Raw genomic sequence first — 23,251 nt, forward strand, 5'->3', positions numbered from 1 at the left:
AAAGGCCTCTAGATTACGCTTATTTGACCAAAATAAAATATGATCAAGCCTTGATTTTAAATGATTTAATTAGGACAGTAAGGTCTGACTTTGCTTAGACTAAAGTCTTGTCACTTAACAGAAATAATGTCCAGTATAGAATATAAAGTCATGCTGCAGTGGAAACAGAATGAATATTGTGTCTGACTCCATCATGAGCTTGGAGGACTGCATCCATACATCTCTGCAATGACTCAAATCACTCATTAATAAAGTCATCTGGAATGGCAAAGAAAGCGTTCCTGCAGGACTCCCAGAGTTCATCAAGAGTCTTTGGATTCATCTTCAATGCCTCCTCCTTCATCCTACCCCAGACATGCTCAATAATGTTCATGTCTGGTGACTGGGCTGGCCAATCCTAGAGCACCTTCTTTGCTTTCAGGAACTTTGATGTGGAGGCTGAAGTTTGAGAAGGAGCGCTATCCTGCTGAAGAATTTGCCCTCTCCTGTGGTTTGTAATGTAATGGGCAGCACAAATGTCTTGATACCTCAGGCTGTTGATGTTGCCATCCACTCTGCAGATCTCTCACACGCCCCAAAACTGAATGTCACCCCAAACCATGATTTTTGCTCCACCAAACTTGACTGATTTCTCTGAGAATCTTGGGTCAATGCATGTTCCAGTAGGTCTTCTGCAGTATTTGTGATGATTGGGATGCTCAACTGATGATTCATCGGACAAATCGACCTTCTGCCACTTTTCCAAATGATCAACTACGTCAAATATGGGCCTCTATAGACCATTTCAATACGGTCATGTCACTGGCCCATGAACATTTCCTGCTTGTTGTCAAACAATTTTCATTACTGTAACAAGAGGCAATTCAATCATAAGTTAATGTTAAAACAGCTGTCATAAGATTATTTATTAATATGCGACTCTTTTTGGATTCTCAGAAGCTATAGAAATTCAAAAAATAAAACAGAAAATACATTGGGACCATTGTTTTTGTTTACATCCCTCAAAATGGTCTATATATAATTTGACTAAGTAATGTTCAAATATTATAGTATGTACAATTAATAATAAAAAAATTACAAAATATTATAGTATTTACAATAATTCTGATTTCAGCTGTATCTTGTTCTTCTATATACATTTTGTCAGTAGTTTCCTGTGGTGAATGTGTTGCGGATGCAGTGAAAGGAGTGTCAATCTGCGGTGTGGAGGCTGATGAATACAGGAGTTGATTTAGACGACATGTTTTTGTGTCGTCTGTTTGTTCTCAGCTCTTAAAGGTTTTGCTTTAAAGACTTTAAGCTTGTTAAAATTGATCCGCTACCAGTGTCACAACATTACTGTCGCTGTGCTGAAGAAGAACCATTTGACATGATAAAAGACTGAGAGAGAAAGAGAGAAACAACCACTGAAATCAAGATGCTTATTCGCAGCTGTCTGTTGTGTCAGAATTGTTATTTCTGTAATAATGACACGGCTAATGATGATTTGCATCAAGTATTTTCTTTTTTTAATAAGCTGTTGTCATTGATGGCTTTGAGGAAACACATGATGCTCGGTATTCAGCATTACGGGAGACTTCTGAACTATTAAATATTAAACTATTAATGCGGATGAATATTTATATTAGAGTAAAACTAGAACTAACTGGAAGAAAGTTTCAAATGAAATAAATTAAACTTTAAATAATAATCATAAATACATTTAATATATTCATAATAATAATAATAATAAAATAAATTTAATAATAATAATAATAATAATAATAATAATAATAATAATAATAAAATAAATTTAATAATAATAATAATAATAACATAAATTTAATAATAATAATAATAATAATAATGATAATAAAATAAATTTAATAATAATAATAATAATAATAAAATAAATTTAATAATAATAATAATAAATTTAATAATAATAATAATAAATTTAATAATAATAATAATAAAAATAAAATAAATTTAATAATAATAATAATAATAATAAAATAAATTTAATAATAATAATGATAATAAAATAAATTTAATAATAATAATAAAATAAATTTAATAATAATAATAACAATAATAATAATAATAATAAAATAAATGTAATAATAATAAATTTAATAATAATAATAATAATAAAAATAAAATAAATTTAATAATAATAATAATAAAATAAATTTAATAATAATAATAATAAAATAAATTTAATAATAATAATAATAATAATAAAAATAATAAAATAAATTTAATAATAATAATAAAATAAATTTAATAATAATAATAAAATAAATTTAATAATAATAATAATAATAATAATAATAAAAATAATAAAATAAATTTATTAATAATAATAATAATAATAATAATAATAATAATAAAATAAATTTAATTATAATAATAAAATAAATTTAATAATAATAATAATAATAATAATAAAATAAATTTAATAATAATAATAATAATAATAGTAATAATAATTAAAATATATTAATGGTGTTATATTATTTTATTCCATTAATAATTTAATAAAATGCCAAACAGTATTCCTTATAATAATAATTATGAATATTAATTATAAATATTTTTCATATTTATATAAAAATATTCATAATATAATATAATATAATACAATATAGGGCGTCGCAGTGGCGCGGTAGGTAGTGCTGTCGCCTCACAGCAAGAAGGTCTCTGGTTTGAGCCTCGGCTGGGTCAGTTGGCGTTTCTGTGTGGAGTTTGCATGTTCTCCCTGCGTTCGCGTGGGTTTCCTCAGGGTGCTCCGGTTTCCCCTGCAGTCCAAAGCTGGAAGGCCATCCGATAAGAAAAATGTGCTGGATAAGTTGGCGGTTCATTCCGCTGTGGCGACCCCGGATTATTAAAAGGACTAAGCCGAAAAGTAAATAAATAAATGAATAATATAATATAAAACAAAAAGAAAGAATGATTGAACATAATATAATAATTTTATTTCATATTATTGATACGTTTAATATTGTATTTTTTTTATATAACGCGTAATAGATTTATTGAAACTATTAAAGTAGAATTGAAAGCAGTTAAAAGGTATTTGCAATATTAAGGAAGTATAAATAGTGAAAACCTACATTTAAACATTAAATATAAGTTAAGAAACATTTATTTATTTCTTTAATTTTTTTTTATGGTTAATGCTAAAGCTCCCTCAAGCTGTCTAGTGAGATGCAGCATCAGAGCTGGAATAGCGGACAGATGAATAGAATAGGGTTTGTGTCAGAGTGCATAAGTAAAGTCAGGGAAATCCAGTGTTTAGCCAGAGGTTACGGAGAGCAGGACAGGCAGCTGCATGTTACTGTACCTCTCTCCACAGAGAGTTGCTGATCCACTGTCCTGTCCCATCCACACTGACCACCCGCACACTCACTGGAGCTCTCTCAAACGCCTGTAGCAGCCGTATGTGTGTGTGTGTGTGTGTGTGTGTGTGTGTATGTGTGTGCAATCGTGTGAAGAATGAAAAAAACAAACATCATTCCAAAATCACCAGAACAAATATTTTAGAAAACAAAACAAAAGTGAATTTACGGTTATTCACTGGATATATTAATGAAACGTACTGTTAACCAGGTTACGGATTTTTACTGTAGTACTTTTACAGTAACAGTTTTACAGTTTTTTACCATTGAAAGAATGTATCCCACATATATATATATAGTTGAAGTCAGAATTATTAGCCCCCCTATTATTAGCAATGAAATTCTCACAGTATGTCTGATAATATTTTTTTCTTCTGGGGAAAGTCTTATTTGTTTTATTTCGGCTAGAATAAAAGCAGTTTTTAATTTTTTAAAAAACATTTTAAGGTCAAAAGTATTAGCCCCTTTAAGCTATATATTTGTTTTGATAGTCTACAGAACAAACCATCATTATACAGTAACTTGCCTAATTACCCTAACCTGCCTAGTTAACCTAATTAACCTAGTTAAGCCTTTAAATGTCACTTCAGGCTGTATAGAAGTGTCTTGAAAAATATCTAGTCAAATATTATTTACTGTCATCATGGCAAAGAGAAAATAAATCAGTTATTAGAGATGAGTTATTAAAACTATTATGATTAGAAATGTGTTGAAGAAAAATCTGATCTCTGTTAAACAGAAATTGGGGAAAAAAATAAACAGGGGGGGCTAATAATTCTGACTTCAACAGTATATTGCCATAAATTACTAATATTTTAACAGGGTTTAACATATTTTTCAGGGTTTTACCTCCAGCTCTGCCTTTATCTTCTCCTCCTCATCCTCGTCCTCCTTCATCCCAGAAGCGGCGATGACTGGAGGTGTGGATGAAGGCCGTGGCCCGTCGGAAGTCGAAGGTCGTCTTAGTTTGACGGGGGGCGTCTGGGATTGAGTCGGGACTTCAGCTTCTTCTCTGTTCTCAAACTTCTCCAGCTTCTACAAAAACAAGATGAGCAACTTAATAACTCCAGCTACTGTATGATATGAAGTTATATTACATGGCTGTCTGGAATACTTGATTCTGATTGGTCAGTCACTACTTTCCAAGATACAGCGGTCCCTCGTTATTCGCGGGAGTTACGTTCTAAAAATAACCCGCAATAGGCGGAATCCGCAAAGTAGACAGCTTTATTTTTACAATTATTATAGATGTTTTAAGGCAGTAAAACCCCTCACTGCACGGGTTATCCAATTTTCTCAGACAGGTATTACCATTTCCATGCTTTTCTCTCTCGTTTAAACTCTCTCAAAGTTCAAACTTTCATAGAAAAATAAGTCCAGTATTAGAGAATGAAACCAAAGATCAAAACCTTTGTCAGGTGCAAACATTCATCGCTGTCAGCAAACGGTTCATAAAGCTTTTTAGCTTTTGTGTAGATAATGTTGGCATCAGCGTAATGTTCTTTATCCTGCAGTCACTGATCTATAAAACTAAAGAAGACTCCATCCTTAAGGAGATCGCACACCAGATGCGCCGCACACATGAAAGTTGGAAGTAACACACACCGGACGCACACATTCGCATGTTATTTAAAATGAAGTTATTCAGATGGCGCTCTGTGGCGCGGCATAATTATGAATAGTGTCCTGAGTCTTAGCTGGGCACCGCAGAAAGCTGATGACTTGCGAATCCGGTGTGCGGACACTGATATAAACCTATGTTTACAATTCTAAAATGCATGGCGCTGCGTGGCACGCCGCATCTGGTGTGTTATCCCCTTTACGATGGTCTGCGAACAGTTACAGCTCTTTTTGCATCCTTGTTAAAACTCGCACTGCTAGCGATCGAAGATTTATGTTATTTGGCAAGCTGAATGCATATTGTACTCCTCAGAAGACACAAAGGAGATTGATTGACAATGGTCTACAGCAGGGATGGGCAAACTCGATCCTGGAGGGCCGGTGTCCCTGCATAGTTTTGCACCAACCCTAATCAAACACACCTGCTTGTAGCTTTCTAGTGATCTTGAAGACACTAATTAGGGTGTTCAGGTGTGTTTGATTAGTGTTGGAGCAAAACTCTGCAGGGACACCGGCCCTCGAGGATCGAGTTTGCCCATGCCTGGTCTACAGCCAATCAGGACGCAGAAAGCCAATTACTTTGTGCAGTAAAAAAATAAATTAATAAATAAGCATGTCAAATTGCACAAAACTAATCAGCAAAACTGCAACTAAAAGGTGAACCATGTTGTAGCAAGGGACCACTGTATTCCCAGCGCTGAAACTAACTCAAACTCGTCTAGGTACTCCGAATCATCTTTACCGAAAGTGAATATGTTCACGTCTATATTTATTTGTGGTTTATATTTATTTGCAGTTTATATATATATATATTTCTATACGGTTTTTGACTGTTTGGCACCATATTATGACTGAATTACATGTAGGTTAGTGTATGCTCCATTCAGCCATTTTCATGTCCATCAGCTTCACCTTTAATTAAAGAGTTACTAAACTATAACGGCTCAGAACAATGTTGTGTGTCTGGTTTTTACATTTTGTAATAACCGGGATAAAGTACATCCAGTAGAGTTGTTTTCGCAGAATAAAGCCCTTCAGCCTGTCTGGATTTCTCCTGTGAGAACAGCTGCCTGGATGTACTTTATCCCTTACATATATTATAATATTAATATATATTAGGGGTGTGGCGACGGAGTGGCACAGTAGTTAGTGCTGTCGCCTCACAACAAGAAGGTCGCTGGTTCGAGCCTCGGCTGGGTCAGTTGGCGTTTCTGTGTGGAGTTTGCATGTTCTCCCTGCGTTCGCGTGGGTTTCCTCTGGGTGCTCTGGTTTCCTCCACACTCCAAAGACGTGGTATAGGTGAATTTGGTAGGCTAAATTGTCTGTAGTGTAACTCCATTTCTCTCTCTCACTGTGTCCTATTTGACATGCTGGCATGACTTTTCCTCTCCTCTCGGCTTTTACAGAGATACTTCTGGATACAGACATGAACACGAAAATTTCCTCCACCGCGTCTATCATGGATCAGCTGTGATCGCTGCTGCAGTGTTGCCAGATGTAGCTGACTGATTCTAGCCCAAAAACTATTCAAAACCCGCCGAAATGCCTATCCAAAACCGCTCAATCTGGCAACACTGCACCGCTGCTGTTTATCAGTGTCACTCACTGGTGAACAGCGCCTGTGAAGTAAAATATAAAACTGTGTATGGAAAGCATCGTCAATGCACTGAGATATCGAACTGAACCGAATCGATTGCACGACAATCGTAACCGAACTGTGAGACCAGTGTAGGTTCACACCTCTAATATATATTACTAATGCAGCAAAAATTATATATACGAGAATAGTAAATCTATGTTTAAATAACAATGATGTAGCCAAAAATCCTTGTTTTTTTCCTTGCATCAATAAGTTCACGTTTACACAACAATTTTTTCAAAGCTATACATGTTTACACATCTGCAGAAATGGAAAAAGAAACACTGTATTGGGCCAGTATTTGTCATTAGAAAACATTACATGCAACAACACTAGCCTGTACTCTACCATTGTTGTGTGTTTGTCTGTGCTTGGCTTTAATCTACACAATCTACACTTGGCTTTAAACAGGCAAAAAGTATGAAAAGTTCCTAGTTTTGGGCTGAAAACGTTGTCATGTAAACAGCCCCTAATATTCAGAGGATACATGTATTTTTCCAAAGACACTCACGCTCTTCACGCTCTTGTTTATGGTGATAACTTCTCCACTGCTGTTGGTTGTGAGCCCAAGGCCTGATGGGAAACTTCGCCGGGGAGGAGGAGGGGGAGGAGATTTGGACGGCTTCTCTGTACGATACCGTTGAACCGTCAATTCCCCTGATCAATCAAATCAAATCATTAAACATACATGTTTCAATTTACTAGCTGAATCATAAACAAACAGAGCCAAATTACACAATACACAATATATTATTACAGTGCTCAGCATAAATGAGTACACCCTCTTTGAAAATTAACAATTGAATCCATTTCTCAGTGAATATAGCCCATATATTTTGCTGCTTTTAAACAAAATAGTTTTCGGGTGCTTTCACACCTAGACTTTTGTTTCAGAACCTGTCTCGTTTCCCCAGTAAGCGCAGTTGGTTTGGCATATGTGAAACCTGCAATCGCGCTCGGCTCCGCACCAAACCAATCAGTCCGAGATCGCCTGAATAAGGTGGTCTCTACTCGACTGAAACAAACTCTGGAGCGGATCGATTATAGTAAGAAAGCAAAACGATCCAAGCCCGGCTTTATCACAGTGTATTATGGATAGGTAATAGGCATATATATGGCTATATGAAGAGAGCAATATGAGAAGGGTGAGATGTCATTCCTACTGGTAAATGTGCATTTCATGTCAAATCCGAAAGTGAAAACATGCTAAAATATTTACGAGAACGGTTTATCCTTTAGGAAAACTGACAGTATCTGTAACTGAGTTTATCTGTTATTTCTCTCTATAATGTAAAGCCTATAATGTATCATTCTAGCCAAGGTCTCTGTATGAGATGGTCTTACCTCTTGATTTATACTTCACGATGACAATGTCTGTGGGTGTCACCATTCAAAATGAAAGCGCAGCTATAATGTCTTGTTGCTCATTGCCATAAATTAAAATAAGGACGCATGACCGTGAAAGTCGGCGGTTCATTCCGCTGTGGCGACCCCAGATCAATAAAGGTAAAAGAAAAAAAAGAAAAAGAAAATGAATGAATGAATTTCCCCTAATATTTTCATTTGAGAGCGCTCATTTATGCACTGTCACTTTATGCACTGTGATCTTAAGTTATGTTGTTAGATTAGTTTCAGTTTTGGTTTTGGTACTGACTAATCTAATGCATATGCACAAATATCCTATAGTATAGCATCCAATAGAAAGTATTATTTTAAAATACAGATCTGTAAAGGGTGTGCTCACTGAAGCTGGCTACTGTACATTACATTAAATTATAATATGCATCAATAACAGAAATCATAAAGCAGTTTCTGTGCTATAACATGGCACAGTGTTAAAGCCCGCATCTCATGATTTTGCCAAGTACGATGCGATCCCAGATTAACATCTATGTTGATCCTGGAACATCATTTTTGTTCGAAAATGTAATAAATAGCTATTCCCTACCCCTAAACCCAACCATAACTGTCAATTATTCCCAAAATCAGAGGGGAATGAAAGTTGTAGAAGTGCACAAACCTAACCGTAAGTCTAAACAGTTAACATATCACTTTATTCTGATTGGCTGATTGGAATGTTGTTAATAAAGGAGCATGTCCTATTTGGTGAAATCAGGTTGGGGGTTAATGTCCACACGAACTGGAAGCTGCTTTGTTGTTTCGTATTGTGACGCAGTTCCTAGAGAAACAGAATATTAAATAAGAAAACAGTGGGCGTGGCTTGTTTTTTTCACTGCAAGCTGATTGGATGTAGTAAAGTAGGCAGTTATTACACCCTAACAGACTCCTCCTCCTCTCTGTTTGTTGTCAAAACTGACAGCAGGAGGGGGCGTGGTTAAGTATGTTAGCCACGCCCAATAACTCACACAGACCTAATCTGAGAATTTTACTGAAAGCAAACAGGAAGTGCATTTACGGATTTCAATTGCAAACACTTTATTTTCTTAATGACATGCATAGATGAATTTTTCACCACAAAACTAGCAATGTGAGCTAACAAAAGCAGCATGGTTAGTTTTGATTTCATGTGTACTTTAATGTCACCTCACCTGACCCCCTGCGGGGAATGCCGTCTTTGCTGGGTGGTTTTGGAGGGGTTTTGCTGGGCTGGTGTTCAGGTGTTAGGCTGGGGGTGGAGGATGCAGAGCCGGGTGCTGGCAGGGAGGACAGCTGTGGTTTAGGCGGTACAGCCGGTTTGGTGATCTGCTTTGCGGCAAAGTCCAGATCTGGAATGGCCTTCATGAGCTCGGCTTGAGTTTCCTCCAGCAGACGGTTGATGTCCTGAGCACTGAACTGAGTCAGACTGGCTCTCTTCTCCTCCCAGTCTCGCTCCGCAGCCTGAAGCCACACACACACACATATATGTAGATACATACACACACGCACGCACACACACAGACACACAGATACATACATACATACATACATACATACATACATACACACACATACACACATTTACACACACACAAATACACATACACACACATACACAAACACACACACATTATCTAAACAAGCAACACCAGTAAATGTTAACATTAGCATTAGCTATGATTAATAAAAGTTGCTTTAATATTTCTCATTCTTAGATCATGTTAGTAAAAATATTCAGAACCCTTACTTTACTCAGCCCTACTTTACTTTACTACTAACCTTACCTTTCCTTACAAATGTGCCTGCATGCATCCTGTAAATATCATTTCCAAACCCAGTCAAACTCAGGTGATAAAACTGAGGTGTGTTCATTACCAGTCGGACGTCCATGGACACTCCTTTGTCAGATTCTCTGCGTGCAGGCAGATCTTCCAGACCACTGCTCTTCATCAGGCCTGCAGAGGCGTCCAGTTCAGGCATGATGGGATCTGCGGCTCCAGCTCCTGCCAGCCAGTTTCCCAGAGTGGTGCTGCCAGGAATCCCACCGCTGCTCAAACTGGCACCAAGCACATTTGATAGACTTGTGGTGACTCCTAAAATAAAATAATATTAAATAATTGAATAAAATAATTAAATTTAATAAAAATAAAATAAATGCAAAAAATACATAACATTTTTTTTATTATATTAAATACAAATAAATTAATCAATTCAATTGAATAAAAAAAATAATTGCATAAAATTACATAAAATTCAATAATTACATTTATTAAAAATAAAATAAAAAATAAAATACTTTAAATAAAAAAAATAATAAATAAAAATAAAACAAAAAAGTACATTAAGGAAAATAAATAATAAAAAATACATTAAATAGAAATAAATTAATTAATCAATTAAAATAATTACATTTAATAAAAATAAAATAAATGTAAAAAATACATTAAATAATAAAAAAATACATTAAATATTTTTTTAATTATATTAAATACAAATAAATTAATCAATTCAATTGAATTAAAAAAATAATTACATAAAATTACATAAAATTCAATAATTACATTTAATAAAAATAAATAAAAAATAAAATACTTTAAATAAAAATAAAAAATAAATAAAAATAAAACAAAAAAATACATTAAAGAAAATAAATAATCAAAAATACATTAAATAGAAATAAATTACTTAATCAATTAAATTGAAAAAAATCAATTTAATTACATTTTATAAAAATAAAATGAAATTAAAAAACACATTAAATAAAAACAACTAAATTAAAACAAAAATAAAAATTACTATGTGAAATAAAAATAAATGTAAAAATTATATATAAAAATAAAAAATTCATCAATTCCATTGAATTAAAAAATTATAAAATTAAATAAAATTAAAAAACTACATTTAATAAAAATAAAATACATAAAATTATTTATTTTAAATAACTAAAACACAAATAAAAAACAAAAAAGTACATTAAATAAAATAAATAATAAAAAATACATTAAATCGAAATAAATTAATCTAATTGAAAAAATTTAATTAAACAATAAAATTAAATAATTACATTTAATATAAATTAAATAAAAAACACATTAAATAAAAACAAATACATTTAAATAAAATAAACAAATACACTAAATAAAATAAATTAAAATAAAATACATTAAATAAAAAAATTACATTAAATAAAAAAACTAATTAATAAAATTTAATTAAAAATTTTATTAAATTAAATAATTAATAAAACAAAATAATTACTTTTATTTAAAAAACATCAAAAATAATAAAATAATAATAAAATAAACAAATACATTAAATAAAAATAAACAAAAAAATAAAACAAAAATTAATAATGCATTAAATAAAAATAAATAATGAACAACTACATTAAATATAAAAAATAAATAATGAATTAAATTAAATTTAAAAATAAAATAAAATAAAATAAAATAAACAAATTAATCACTGATTAATCACAGTCCATCCTCTGATTATGAAAAATTTATCTGTTATGCATCAATCATTAAATGTCCCCAAAGCTAAAAATATAACATATTTTATAAATATATGAGCTAAATAATCAACAAGATCACTTACAGCATAAAAATAATGTATTTATTGAAATTGGTGATTACAAAAATTAGGTAATAAAAATCTATAAATAAAAATGAAAAAGCTAAAAACATTACATTACATCAGTAAACAAACTGTAGCTTGGTAAAACCTTCAAAATTTCACATTTGAATATAATATAATATAATGCAATCAGTACAGTCTGATTCCTAATCAAATAACTCATACGAGCAGTTTCTTAGTGAATCAAAAACAAACTGAACAACCATTGAACTCAGATTCCTGAACTGAATCATTCCTAACATTCGGATCTTTAAGTAACATCCAACAACCATACAAAAAAAGTGAGTTGATTTAGCGAATCAATGCATCTAATAGAACGTAAAACACTTGTTTACCTATACTAGAGGTACTCGTCAGAGCAGGATTTGCAGTATTAGTGCCCAGGGAGGAAGAAAGTGTGGCGGTGCCTGATAAAGCGCCTGCTATGTCGGGCAGATTGAGAGACGGGCTGGTGAGAATATCCAGATCAGAGCTCCTGCTGAAGTCCACGTCACTCGAGCTGGAAACTGAGCTACTGAAGTCATCGGGAGTCCTCCAAACACCCTCTGATACCTGCCTGTACACAAACACACACTGAGCGATTCATCAGTCATCGCACCAGAGAACATGAGCCAGTCTGTAAAGGGCACAACATAAATAAGTACACCCCATTTTCAAAATGATGATTTTAATCCATTTCCCAGTGAACATAGGTGATATATTTTGGTGCATTTGAACAAAGCAGATTCATTAAACAGATATATTTATTAAAATAATATTTTAGTCACCAAAGATCTTTAAAAAAGGAAAGATAATACATTTAAATTAATGCAAAATATTGCCCAAAAAATTACAAACTACAAAATTTCAACTAAATTTTATGCAGTTTTTTTGTTTCTCTTGAATTTTGCTCCTCATAATGTTTTAATTGAATATTTTCCCCTAACATATAAATGTGTGTGTACTAATTTTGGACTGTAATCATGTTATTTTGTTAGGTTAGCTCTAGATTTAGCTTCAGAACTGACTAATCTAATGTATATGCAAATAATAAAATATTGTAAAGCTTCCAACAGAAAATATTAATTTAGATGAGACAAAACACACGAAATGTCTTGAAGTGTGTTACCTTCGTAGTAGAGTGAGTGTGTTGGTGATGTTTCTGCAGCGTTTCAGCAGAGCCTCCAGTCTGAGCGGCTCTTCTTTCAGAAACTTCACTGCTTCCACCTCCACCCTCAACACCACTCGCATCTTACTCTGCAGAGTGGGGAACTGATCTAAACACAGACACATCGTAGAGCATTACACACTGTATACTGTGAGACCAGTGTAGTCACTAATTGAGTGAATATTATGAGCTGATTCAAAAATCAGCACAACTGGTTTAGTCCCATTCTTGATTGAATGAATCTTAGGAGCTGATTCTATTGAGCGAATCAAAATCAGCACAGCCTGTTTAGTCCCATTCCTGAACAAATGAATCTTACGAGCTGATTGTATTTAGTGAATCAAAATCAGCACAACCAATTTAGTCCCATTCTTGATTGAATGAATCTTACGAGCTGATTCTATTTAGTGAATCAAAATCAGCACAACTGGTTTAGTCCCATTCCTGAACGAATGAATCTTGCGAGCTGATTCTATTTAGTGAATCAAAATCAGCTCAACTGGTTAAGTCCCATTCCTAAATGAATGAATCTTGTGAGCTGATTCTATATAGTGAATCAAAATCAGCACAACTGGTTTAGTCGCATTCTTGATTGAATGAAATCTTGTGAGCTGATTCTATTTAGGGAATCAAAATCAGCACAACTGGTTTTGTTAGATTCCTGAACAATTGAATGTTATGACCTGATTCTATTTAGTGAATCAAAATTAGCACAACCGGTTTAGTCCCATTCCTGAACGAATGAATCTTGCGAGTTGATTCTATTTAGTGAATCAAAATCAGCACAACAGGTTTAGTCCCATTCCTAAATGAATGAATTTTGTGAGCTGATTCTATTTAATGAATCAAAATCAGCACAACTGGTTTAGTTACATTCTTGATTGAATGAATCTTACGAGCTGATTCTATTTAGTCAATCAAAATCAGCACAACTAGTTTAGTTACATTCTTGATTGAATTAATCTAATGAGCTGATTCTATTTAGTGAATCAAAATCAGCACAAGCAGTTTAGATACATTCCTGAACGAATGAATCTTTACATTACTGAAGGAATGAATCTTACGAGCTGATTCTATTTAGTGAATCAGAATCAACACAACTGGTTTAGTTACATTCCTGAATGAAGGAATGAATAAATCTTACGAGCTGATTCTATTTAGTGAATCAGAATCAACACAACTGGTTTAGTTACATTCCTGAATGAAGGAATGAATGAATCTTACGAGCTGATTCTATTTAGTTAATCAAAATCAGCACAGTCGATTCAGTTACATTACTGAACGAATAAATCTTCACATTACTGAACAAATGAATATTTACATTCCTAAGTGAATTAATCTTACAAGCTGATTCAATTTAGTGAATCAAAATCAGCAAAACCAGTTTAGTCCCATTCTTGATTGAATGAATCTTACGAGCTGATTCTATTTAGTGGCTCAAAAGCATCAACCCCCTCAGCAGGACAGCGATGTGGGCGTGTTATTCAGTACAGTATATTGTATATATACAGTAGTGAATATTGACTCACTCTTGAGGTCAGTGACTGTTTCTCCCAGCCTCCTGAGCTCCAGACTCTTCTGCTCGATCTCCTGTTCGGTCACCAGATGATGGTTGAGTCCTGCACCCGTCCTCATCTCCTCCACAGAGCGCTCCAGATCACTGAAAACACACTCACACGTCAATATAAACCCAAATGGTTTTATTTTATTTACTAATTTATTATTAGAGCATATAATCATGAAAAGGATGACAGTAAAATAATTAGAAGTAATTAATAAAATACTAATAATACATAATATATTGATTTATGAATTTTTTTATTAATATATGTATTACTTTGTTCATGTGTATGTGAGTTACAAGGCTGGAACTATGTGTTTGGTGTACTTGTATGTTTCATATGTCTGTTTGCTATTGTATGTTATACACGGCTGTCTGGAATACTTGATTCTGATTGGTCGTGACATTATATGGTGTGTTATTCCGAGATAACAACCACTGAATAACACAGGCTCAAATGTGAACTTCGACTCACCTTGACCATCAGTGAACACATTTACATCCATATACTTACTTTCACATTCCTATGTATCTGCTTGTCTGTCACACTGCTGTTTTGGCTTGAATCATGCGCAGGTTAGTGTATACTCCAATCAGCTGTTTTAATTTCTGTCCCTAATTAAAGAATTACTAAACTATTACGACTCAGAACAATGTTTTGGGTCTAATTTTTATGGTTTGTTGTAAATATATTAACCCAAATTAGCATGTGTGTGGATGCGGAGGAGCTCACTGTAGCTGTTGTATAATCAGCTCTTCTTCATTCAGATAGCGAAGTCGCTCTTCTTCAACAAGCAGACGCTGGCGCTGTAATGGATCCTCTTGTGTTCGGGACGCTTCAATCAGACACATCCCCAAATCTGACTCGGTTTGCCTCAGTAATGCCTGGACTGAATCCTGATTCTGCAACTGAATTCAAACATTGTTAGATATGAATTGAAGGATGAGATGCCTTAAACTAGAGTTGATCATTTATACTGTATTTTACACACAACTGAATTTTAAGCACCAAATAACATAAAAATATATTATTTATGTGGTAATTATTCTGAAAATATCTACTGATTTATTCATTTTAAAGCGTATTTAGAATAATTTTATGACAATATGACATTGTTTTGCCATTTACAGTATCTACTGAAGAAACACTAAAACAATATGAAGTGCCTAAGACTAAATAGATAAAACTAAATATACCCATTGTCTTCTGAACCGCTGTCTAAAAATAACACACTAAACACACTGTGTAAAAAAACAAATAAAAGGAAAATACACTCACCGGCCACTTTATTAGGTACATCTTACTTGTACCGGGTTGGACCCCCTTTTCCCTTCAGAACTGCTTTAATCCTTCATGGCATAGATTCAACAAGGTACTTGAAATATTCCTCAGAGATTTTGCTCCATATTGACATGATATCATCAAGCAGTTGCTGCAGATTTGTCGGTAGCACATCAATGATGCAAATCCCCCGTTCCACCACATCCCAAAGGTGCTTTATAGGATTGAGATATGGTGAATGTGGAGGCCATTTGAGTTCAGTGAACTCATTGTCATGTTCAAGAAACCAGTCTGAGATGATTCGCGCTTGACATGGTGCGTTATCCTGCTGGAAGTAGCCATCTAAAGATGAGGACACTGTGGTCATAAAGGGATGGACATCATTCAGCAACAATACTCAGATGAGATGTGGGGGTGACACGATGCTCAATTGGTACTAATGGGCCCAAAGTGTGCCAAGAAAACATCTCCCACACCATTACACCACCACCACCAGCCTGAACCTTTGATACAAGGCAGGATCATGTTGTTGACAGCAAATTCTGACTCTACCATTCGGATGTTGCAGCAGAAATCGAGACTCATAAGATCAGGCAACGTTTCTCCAATTTTCTATTGTCCAATTTTGGTGGGCCTGTGTGAATTGTAGCCTCAGTTTCCTGTTCTTAGCTGACAAGAGTGGAACACGGTGTGGTAATCTGCTGCTGTAGCCCATCCGCCTCAAGGTTTGACATGTTGTGCGTTCAGAGATGCTCTTCTGCAGACCTTGGTTGTAATGAGTGTTTATTTGAGTTACTGTTGCCTTTCTAGCAGCTGGAACCAGTCTGGCCATTCTCCTCTGACTTCTAGCATCAATAAGGCATTTGCGCCTACAGAACTGCCGCTCATTGGATATTTTCGTCTTTTTCAGATTATTCTCTGTAAACTCTAGAGATGGTTGTGCGTGAAAATCCCAGTAGATCAGCAGTTTCTGAAATACTCAGACAGCCCATCTGGCACCAACAACTACGCTTAAGTCACTTAAATCCCCTTTCTTCAGCAGCAGCAGATCATCTAGACCATGTCTACATGCCTAAATGCATTGAGTAGCTGCAATGTGATTGGCTGATTAGAAATTTGCGTTAACAAGCAGTTGGACAGTTGTACCTAATAAAGTGGCCGGTGAGTGTATATACTAAATTGCAAAAACAATAAGAACAATAACATTGAATTACATTAGGATTTTGATACGTTTTAATGACAATTACTATTCATTAATAGTATATATATATATATATATATATATATATATATATATATATATATATATATATATATATATATATATATATATATATATACACACACATATATATATATATATATATATATATATATATATATATATATATATATATATATATATATATATATATATATATATACACACATATATATATATATATATATATATATATATATATATATATATATATATATATATACATATATATACACATACATATATAAACACACACACACACACACGCAGTATAAATTAATATACAACTATCATTAAAAAAATACAATGTCAGTTATAAAGTTTAGAAAAAATTAAACTAAATACATATTTTTATTAGTTTTATATAAATTTTAAAATACAAATACTGTGAATATTATGTTTAAACTCTTAAAAATATATTTACTATCTAGATATTAAAAAAAAATAAAATGATAATTTACAGTAAATTTTTATAAAACGACAAAAACTATTTTATATTTTTAAAAATTTAGACATTTAGTAACAATTACTGTTCATTATAAATCAAAAATAAATATATAAATAATATATACACATAAAAATGACTAATTATCTAATATCTAATTTTAAACAAACTGTCAATATAATGTTTAAAATCTAATAAAGTCATGCATACAATCTAAATTAATATCGAAACAATTGAATAAAAATACATTGTCATTATTATAAATGCTGCATAAAAAAAAACTAAAAAAAAAACACACACTGCAACACCTATCCTGTCCCCCACTCCCACACACAGACACAAATACACACAGACACACACACACAGACACACACACACATACACAGACACACACCTGTAGCTGTCGAAGCTGTGTGAGCTGTTTGCGCAGCTCAGCCGTGTGCTGCTGCAGGTCTGCAAGGTGCAGCTGCATCTGTGAACGGGACATCGCTATTGGCTGAGAGACTGCGGAGGGAGGCGGAGGCATCAGGGCCAGAGGTGCAGACGGTGAAGACACTGCCGATCCACAGGAGCAAACGCAAGTTACACACAACATTCATTAAAACACACACACTTTACTGGAGATGCACCGATCCAAAGGCCACGAATATCAGTTTAGCTTCAAATTAATGTGTATTTTTCATTCTGGACTTCCAAACACAATTAATTGCAACAATTGATAGCACACAGATTGTAAATGGAGGGTTAACAGAGGCCAGAGATGGAGAAGAGACACACTGTTCCGACATTTTCTGCATTTGCTTGAACAAATCTAACAAATGTTGTTTTTTCGAAAGGTTTTTTTCCTTCACTTTGGTCAAGTTTTGTTCCTCGCTACTGGCTTGCTTGGTTTGGGACTTCGTTGGCTTTGCTCTTCAGTGTTTGGACTCTCAGTAGTGATTATTAAACCACACTGAACTGAGCTAAACTGAACTGAACTTAAACACTACAAACTGAACTACGCTGTTCCTATTTACTATGACCTTTTATGTGAAGCTGCTTTGACACAATCTACATTGTATAAGCGCTATACAAATAAAGGTGAATTGAATTGAATTGAACATCACACTGAACTAAACTGAACTGAACTCTGAAAACGGGACTGAAGCAGTTTCAATTTACTAAAACTTCTAAGTTGAGCTGCTTTGACACGATCTACATTGTAAAAGCACTACAGAAATAAAAATGAATTAAATTGAACTTCGTCTGTGATTCAGTAATGTTTTCAACATAAAATAAAATAAAATAATACAGTACAGTTTTTTAAAGTAAATGCAGAATAATTCCGAATATACAGATATGGCTACTAAGAATGCGCAAGTGATTTCAAGAGTTCCCACTTAGATATGCTTGGCGTATAAAGCAGGTTTGGCATGCCGGGAGAGAATCCTGAGCTCGGAGATATTTGAGCCCAGGGCTCCCGCGCGGTCGATAAGCATATCAGGAGATCCGAGATCAGGTAGGTCTCGAGAGCTCCCCCTTTAGAAACAGGAGGAAAAGGAGGAGATGGGGTGGAAGGGGGGATTCTTCCAAACGAAGATAGAGCAGTAGGGAGAAAATGATCCATTTATAGTAAACTAGGATCACTCTGATTGGATTATTACTGATTACAGATGAGTGGCCAGACGTGCTCAATCATATCACGTGCTCCTCTCGAAATTAGTTTATAAAACTTCACTTAAAGAAATGTCGCGCATCTCCGCAGTAAACCGCAGTAAAGCAGAACATGATCTAACACAAGAAATACATGGCCAGCAGGGGGCAGTTATGTAACACAGTGAGCATACTGAACTGATATACTATAGCAGCCAGAGCACGCGAGCTAAGCGGTGTGAAAAGCGGCACTTTCTTGTGCTTTTTTTCTTGCAGTACAGTTTTTTTTTTAATAGGAATTTAATAGGCCTAAGTGATCAACTGTGTATTTTTTAAGCCTATTTATTTAGGCAGCTGTGTGTGTTTTCTTATACTATATAGTTTAACTGACTGTTAGCCTTTTTTAAACTAGGAGCTCTGAACATAATTCGAATTACAATTCATGTCATCAGGGCTCTGTAACAACAGACATGCGGAGCGTGTGTAGCCTAAGGCTGGGGAATGCGCCTTTTAAAAACCATATAGCATATACAACCAACAAACCAACTATAGTCCATTTGGAAAATTAAAGTTATTAATAATAGTTCTTATAAAAGACTATAAAACATCTATGTAAATTAGGCTAATGAAATACTATATGTAAAAAACCCGAAATTATTATGTACTATAGTAGCCTATAGGTTATAAGTAAATATATATTGCCTTGTTGTTTCTTCACGTGCATCCGAGAAGACCGAGTGACTGCGACAGAGAAAAAGAAAGCACAGGAAGTCTAAGTAAAAATAAAATGCTTAAATCATAATCTTTAAATAATGACTTCTGTTAAAATGTTAACTAGATTTGTGATTATTAACAATCACAGTAGAGCAATTAAATGCATATTTTCCATTGAGCGATCAACTTGCTGTTTTTATTTGACGAAAGAAAAAAAAACATGATTAAAAAAAATAGCCAATGCTGGTTCTTTAAAAGGATTCAGTCAGAGTTTTCGTTTTAATCTAAATTTCTAATTTAAGTGAAAAATATCTAGGGCTGGCTATTTATGTCATTATTTATTTACTCTATGCTGTTGGAAACGCAGGTGCGTGAAGATGTTCTGTTAATATGTTCTGTATGCTGTTGTTCCAGCCGGATCTCACGAGAAAACGTAAGTATTTTACGTTTTTACAGTTTAGTGGCTAATTCGTACGAGTTCAGTTGTATGAAATTGTACAATTTTAAAAAAGAGGCGTGGCACCTAACCCCACCCGTCATTGGGGGATGAGCCAATCGTACTAAATTGTATGAATTAGATCGTACGAATTCATACGAATTAGCCACTAAATCAAAAAGTTACGAATTGCTGTGAGATTGTGTTGGTTGTTCGCATGTTAAAATAAATCAGTATTTTAAAATGCAATACTTCATGTGTCAGACAATAAATAAAATCGTACATATATGATAATTAAAGTAGTTTTTGCTTTTTCAAAACGTCAGTGATCTTCAAATTACGATTATGTTTTTTAAAACTGTTTAAATTAACTGCAGTTTTTGTGTGTTTCATGTGTTTTAATTTCGTTTTGTTTTTTTTTAAATATGCGTGTGAAATATGCACACAGAGCAGCAACAAAAATGGAAAAAATTAATATTAGCTATATTTAAAAAGTATTGCAGCAGATCATTTTAATGCGTTTAAATCGTTCAAGTTCATTTATTTATAGAGCACATTTAAACAACAAGACTGACCAAAGTGCTGTACATAAGACAAGGTCATATAAAAAGGCAGGAGAAACGTCTGAAAAAAATGTAAAAACGTAGCAGTAGAAAGGACTATTAAAATAATCTTAAAAAGCCAAGCTAAAAAGGTACGTTTTAAGAAGTTAATGATAGATAATGATAAGAGCCATTCTAATCTCAAGGGGCAAGGTGTTCCACAACTGAGGACCTGCCACAGAGAAAGCTCTGTCCCCTCTACGTTTCAGTCTGGACTGAGGAACTAAAAGAAGATTCTGATCACTTGACCTAAGAGATCTCACGGGAGTGTAAAAATGAAACTTTGAGAGATAGGATGGGGCTAGATTATGGAGGGATTTATATACCAGTCAAAGCACTGTAAAATCAATTCTGAATTGGACCGGCAGCCAATGGAGACAGTAGAGATAAGACTATTTAGTTTGGGCAGTTTTCAGTAGGGCTCATGTTTAGGCAGTCACTTGGTTTTATAGAAAAAAATAGAGAGAAAAAATTAGCAATCAACACTATGAAAAATCATGTAGGTATCCATTAAAGAGTTTGTTTGTTTTGTTTGTTATTGTGTTAATGTTAATGACTAAATATAAAAAAAGAAAAACAAATCAGCAGTGTATTTTTTAATTTCATCCTTTCATTCAATCGAAATCAACATCTATAGCTGGATTAACAGGAATCACGAGTCTGACGTTTGTTTCATTAACGTTTCTATGAGGGGAACCCACTGATTTCAGTTTTGATGATATTTTCATTTAAAATAGACTAATTTTACAATACCCTAGAGGTAAACAGTTGAGCTTTACCAGTTTTGAATCCATTCCACCGATCTCTGGGTCTGGTGGGAGCACTTTTAACTTAGCTTAGCATAGATCATTGAATCGGATTTGACCGTTGGCATCCCGCACAAAAATGACCAAAGAGTTTTGATAATTTTCCTATTTAAAGCTGGACTCTCATGTGTTACATCATCTACCAAGGCCGACTTAAAAAACAGGAACAATACTCTCATTCTGGCGTAATAATCAAGGAACTTTGCTGCTGTACCATGGCTGCAGCAGGCACAATAGCTGCGTCTGAAATGGAATAGTAAGTAGGTACTACATGTACTACATGTACTACATGAAGTATGAATGAAATTCGAACAAACTACATCCGCCATTTGTCATTATCACATGACCTTGATTTTTAAGGATTTAATTAGGACAGTAAGCTTTGACTTAGCTTAGACTAAAGTCTTGTCACTGAACAGAAATTATGTCCAGTCTACAATATAAAGTCATGCTGCAGTGGAAACAGAATGAATATTGTGTCTGACTCCATCATGAGCTTGGAGGACTGCATCCATACATCTCTGCAATGACTCAAATCACTTATTAATAAAGTCATCTGGAATGGAGAAGAAAGCGTTCCTGCAGGACTCCCAGAGTTCATCAAGAGTCTTTAGATTCATTTTCAATGCCTCCTCCTTCATCTTACCCCAGACATGCTCAATAATGTTCATTTCTGGTGACTGGGCTGGCCAATCCTGGAGCCCCTTGACCTTCTTTGCTTTCAGGAACTTTGATGTGAAGGCTAAAGTATGAGAGGGAGCCCTTTCCTGCTGAAGAATTTGCCCTCTCCTGTGGTTTGTAATGCAATGGGCAGCACAAATATCTTGATACATCAGGCTGTTGATGTTGCCGTCCACTCTGCAGATCTCTTCTGCAGTATTTGTGATGATTGGGATGCAGTTCAACAGATGATTCATTACAAAAATCTACCTTCTGCCACTTTTCCAAATGATCAACAAGAAGTCAAGTTATTATTTGTTGCACTTACAACTGGGATCGACGACAAGACTTTTGTCAGGTAGTGTACTCTATAGTAGGGAAGTATGCGATTTTGGACGCAGCCAATGATATTACACAGCTGTTACACTAGCTAGGAACTGTTATAATAGCTGTGGACACTGCATAATATCAATAACAGTGAGATGCTTCTGGTCTAATCCAATTCAATAATCTATGCTAAGCTAAGCTAAAAGTGCTCCCCTGAAAACTCAAATCAGAATTTTTAAATCGGCTTGTGAAAACTTTGCAAAAAAATAAATAAATAAATAAAATAAAGATCGGTGCATCAGTAAAATGTACCTTGATGAAATCTGAATATTCATACGCTTTTTTGTTAGTCTTCTCAAAATGTCTAATTTGCATATCAACCAGCACAGAACAACAAAAGACATCTGATTTCTTTGTCTTGACTTTATGAGTCACATCCAAAAACACAATCCAGTACGCTGTTTATTCATGCAACAGACATTCAGATTGAGGACTGCATGTACATTTACACTGGTAAATCATCTTAAAAAACCTTGATCTCCTTAATAGATCCTTTTAAGAACTGGAAAAGACAAAACATCGCAGTACAGAGACATTCAAAAGTGTTAGTGGGATTTTCCATACAACAAAAACATTCCAGGAGAATCCATAAGACAGACATACTGTATATACAGTGTCTATAAACACACACATAGACCTCACTGGACTATTTGTGCTACAAAAATC

At 34.1% G+C, this 23,251-nt stretch overlaps 1 protein-coding gene across 1 annotated transcript in view; it reads right to left on the bottom strand.

The window, feature by feature from the left end:
• The window catches only part of LOC130218074 (SRC kinase signaling inhibitor 1-like), a 78,200-nt gene that overhangs the window by 2,903 nt on the left and 52,046 nt on the right, over positions 1-23,251 (bottom strand). Inside the window, exons 8-16 of the mRNA XM_056450106.1 lie at positions 17,743-17,903; positions 15,094-15,269; positions 14,329-14,459; positions 12,761-12,908; positions 11,988-12,208; positions 9,892-10,109; positions 9,189-9,477; positions 7,151-7,296; positions 4,230-4,415 (exon numbers count right to left, since the gene is read on the bottom strand). Of these exons, the coding sequence (XP_056306081.1) occupies positions 4,230-4,415; positions 7,151-7,296; positions 9,189-9,477; positions 9,892-10,109; positions 11,988-12,208; positions 12,761-12,908; positions 14,329-14,459; positions 15,094-15,269; positions 17,743-17,903 (1,676 nt within the window). The remainder of the gene's footprint in view (positions 1-4,229; positions 4,416-7,150; positions 7,297-9,188; positions 9,478-9,891; positions 10,110-11,987; positions 12,209-12,760; positions 12,909-14,328; positions 14,460-15,093; positions 15,270-17,742; positions 17,904-23,251) is intronic.

The sequence above is a fragment of the Danio aesculapii genome, chromosome 24 (genome assembly GCF_903798145.1).
Source record: "Danio aesculapii chromosome 24, fDanAes4.1, whole genome shotgun sequence".
NCBI lineage: Eukaryota > Metazoa > Chordata > Actinopteri > Cypriniformes > Danionidae > Danio > Danio aesculapii.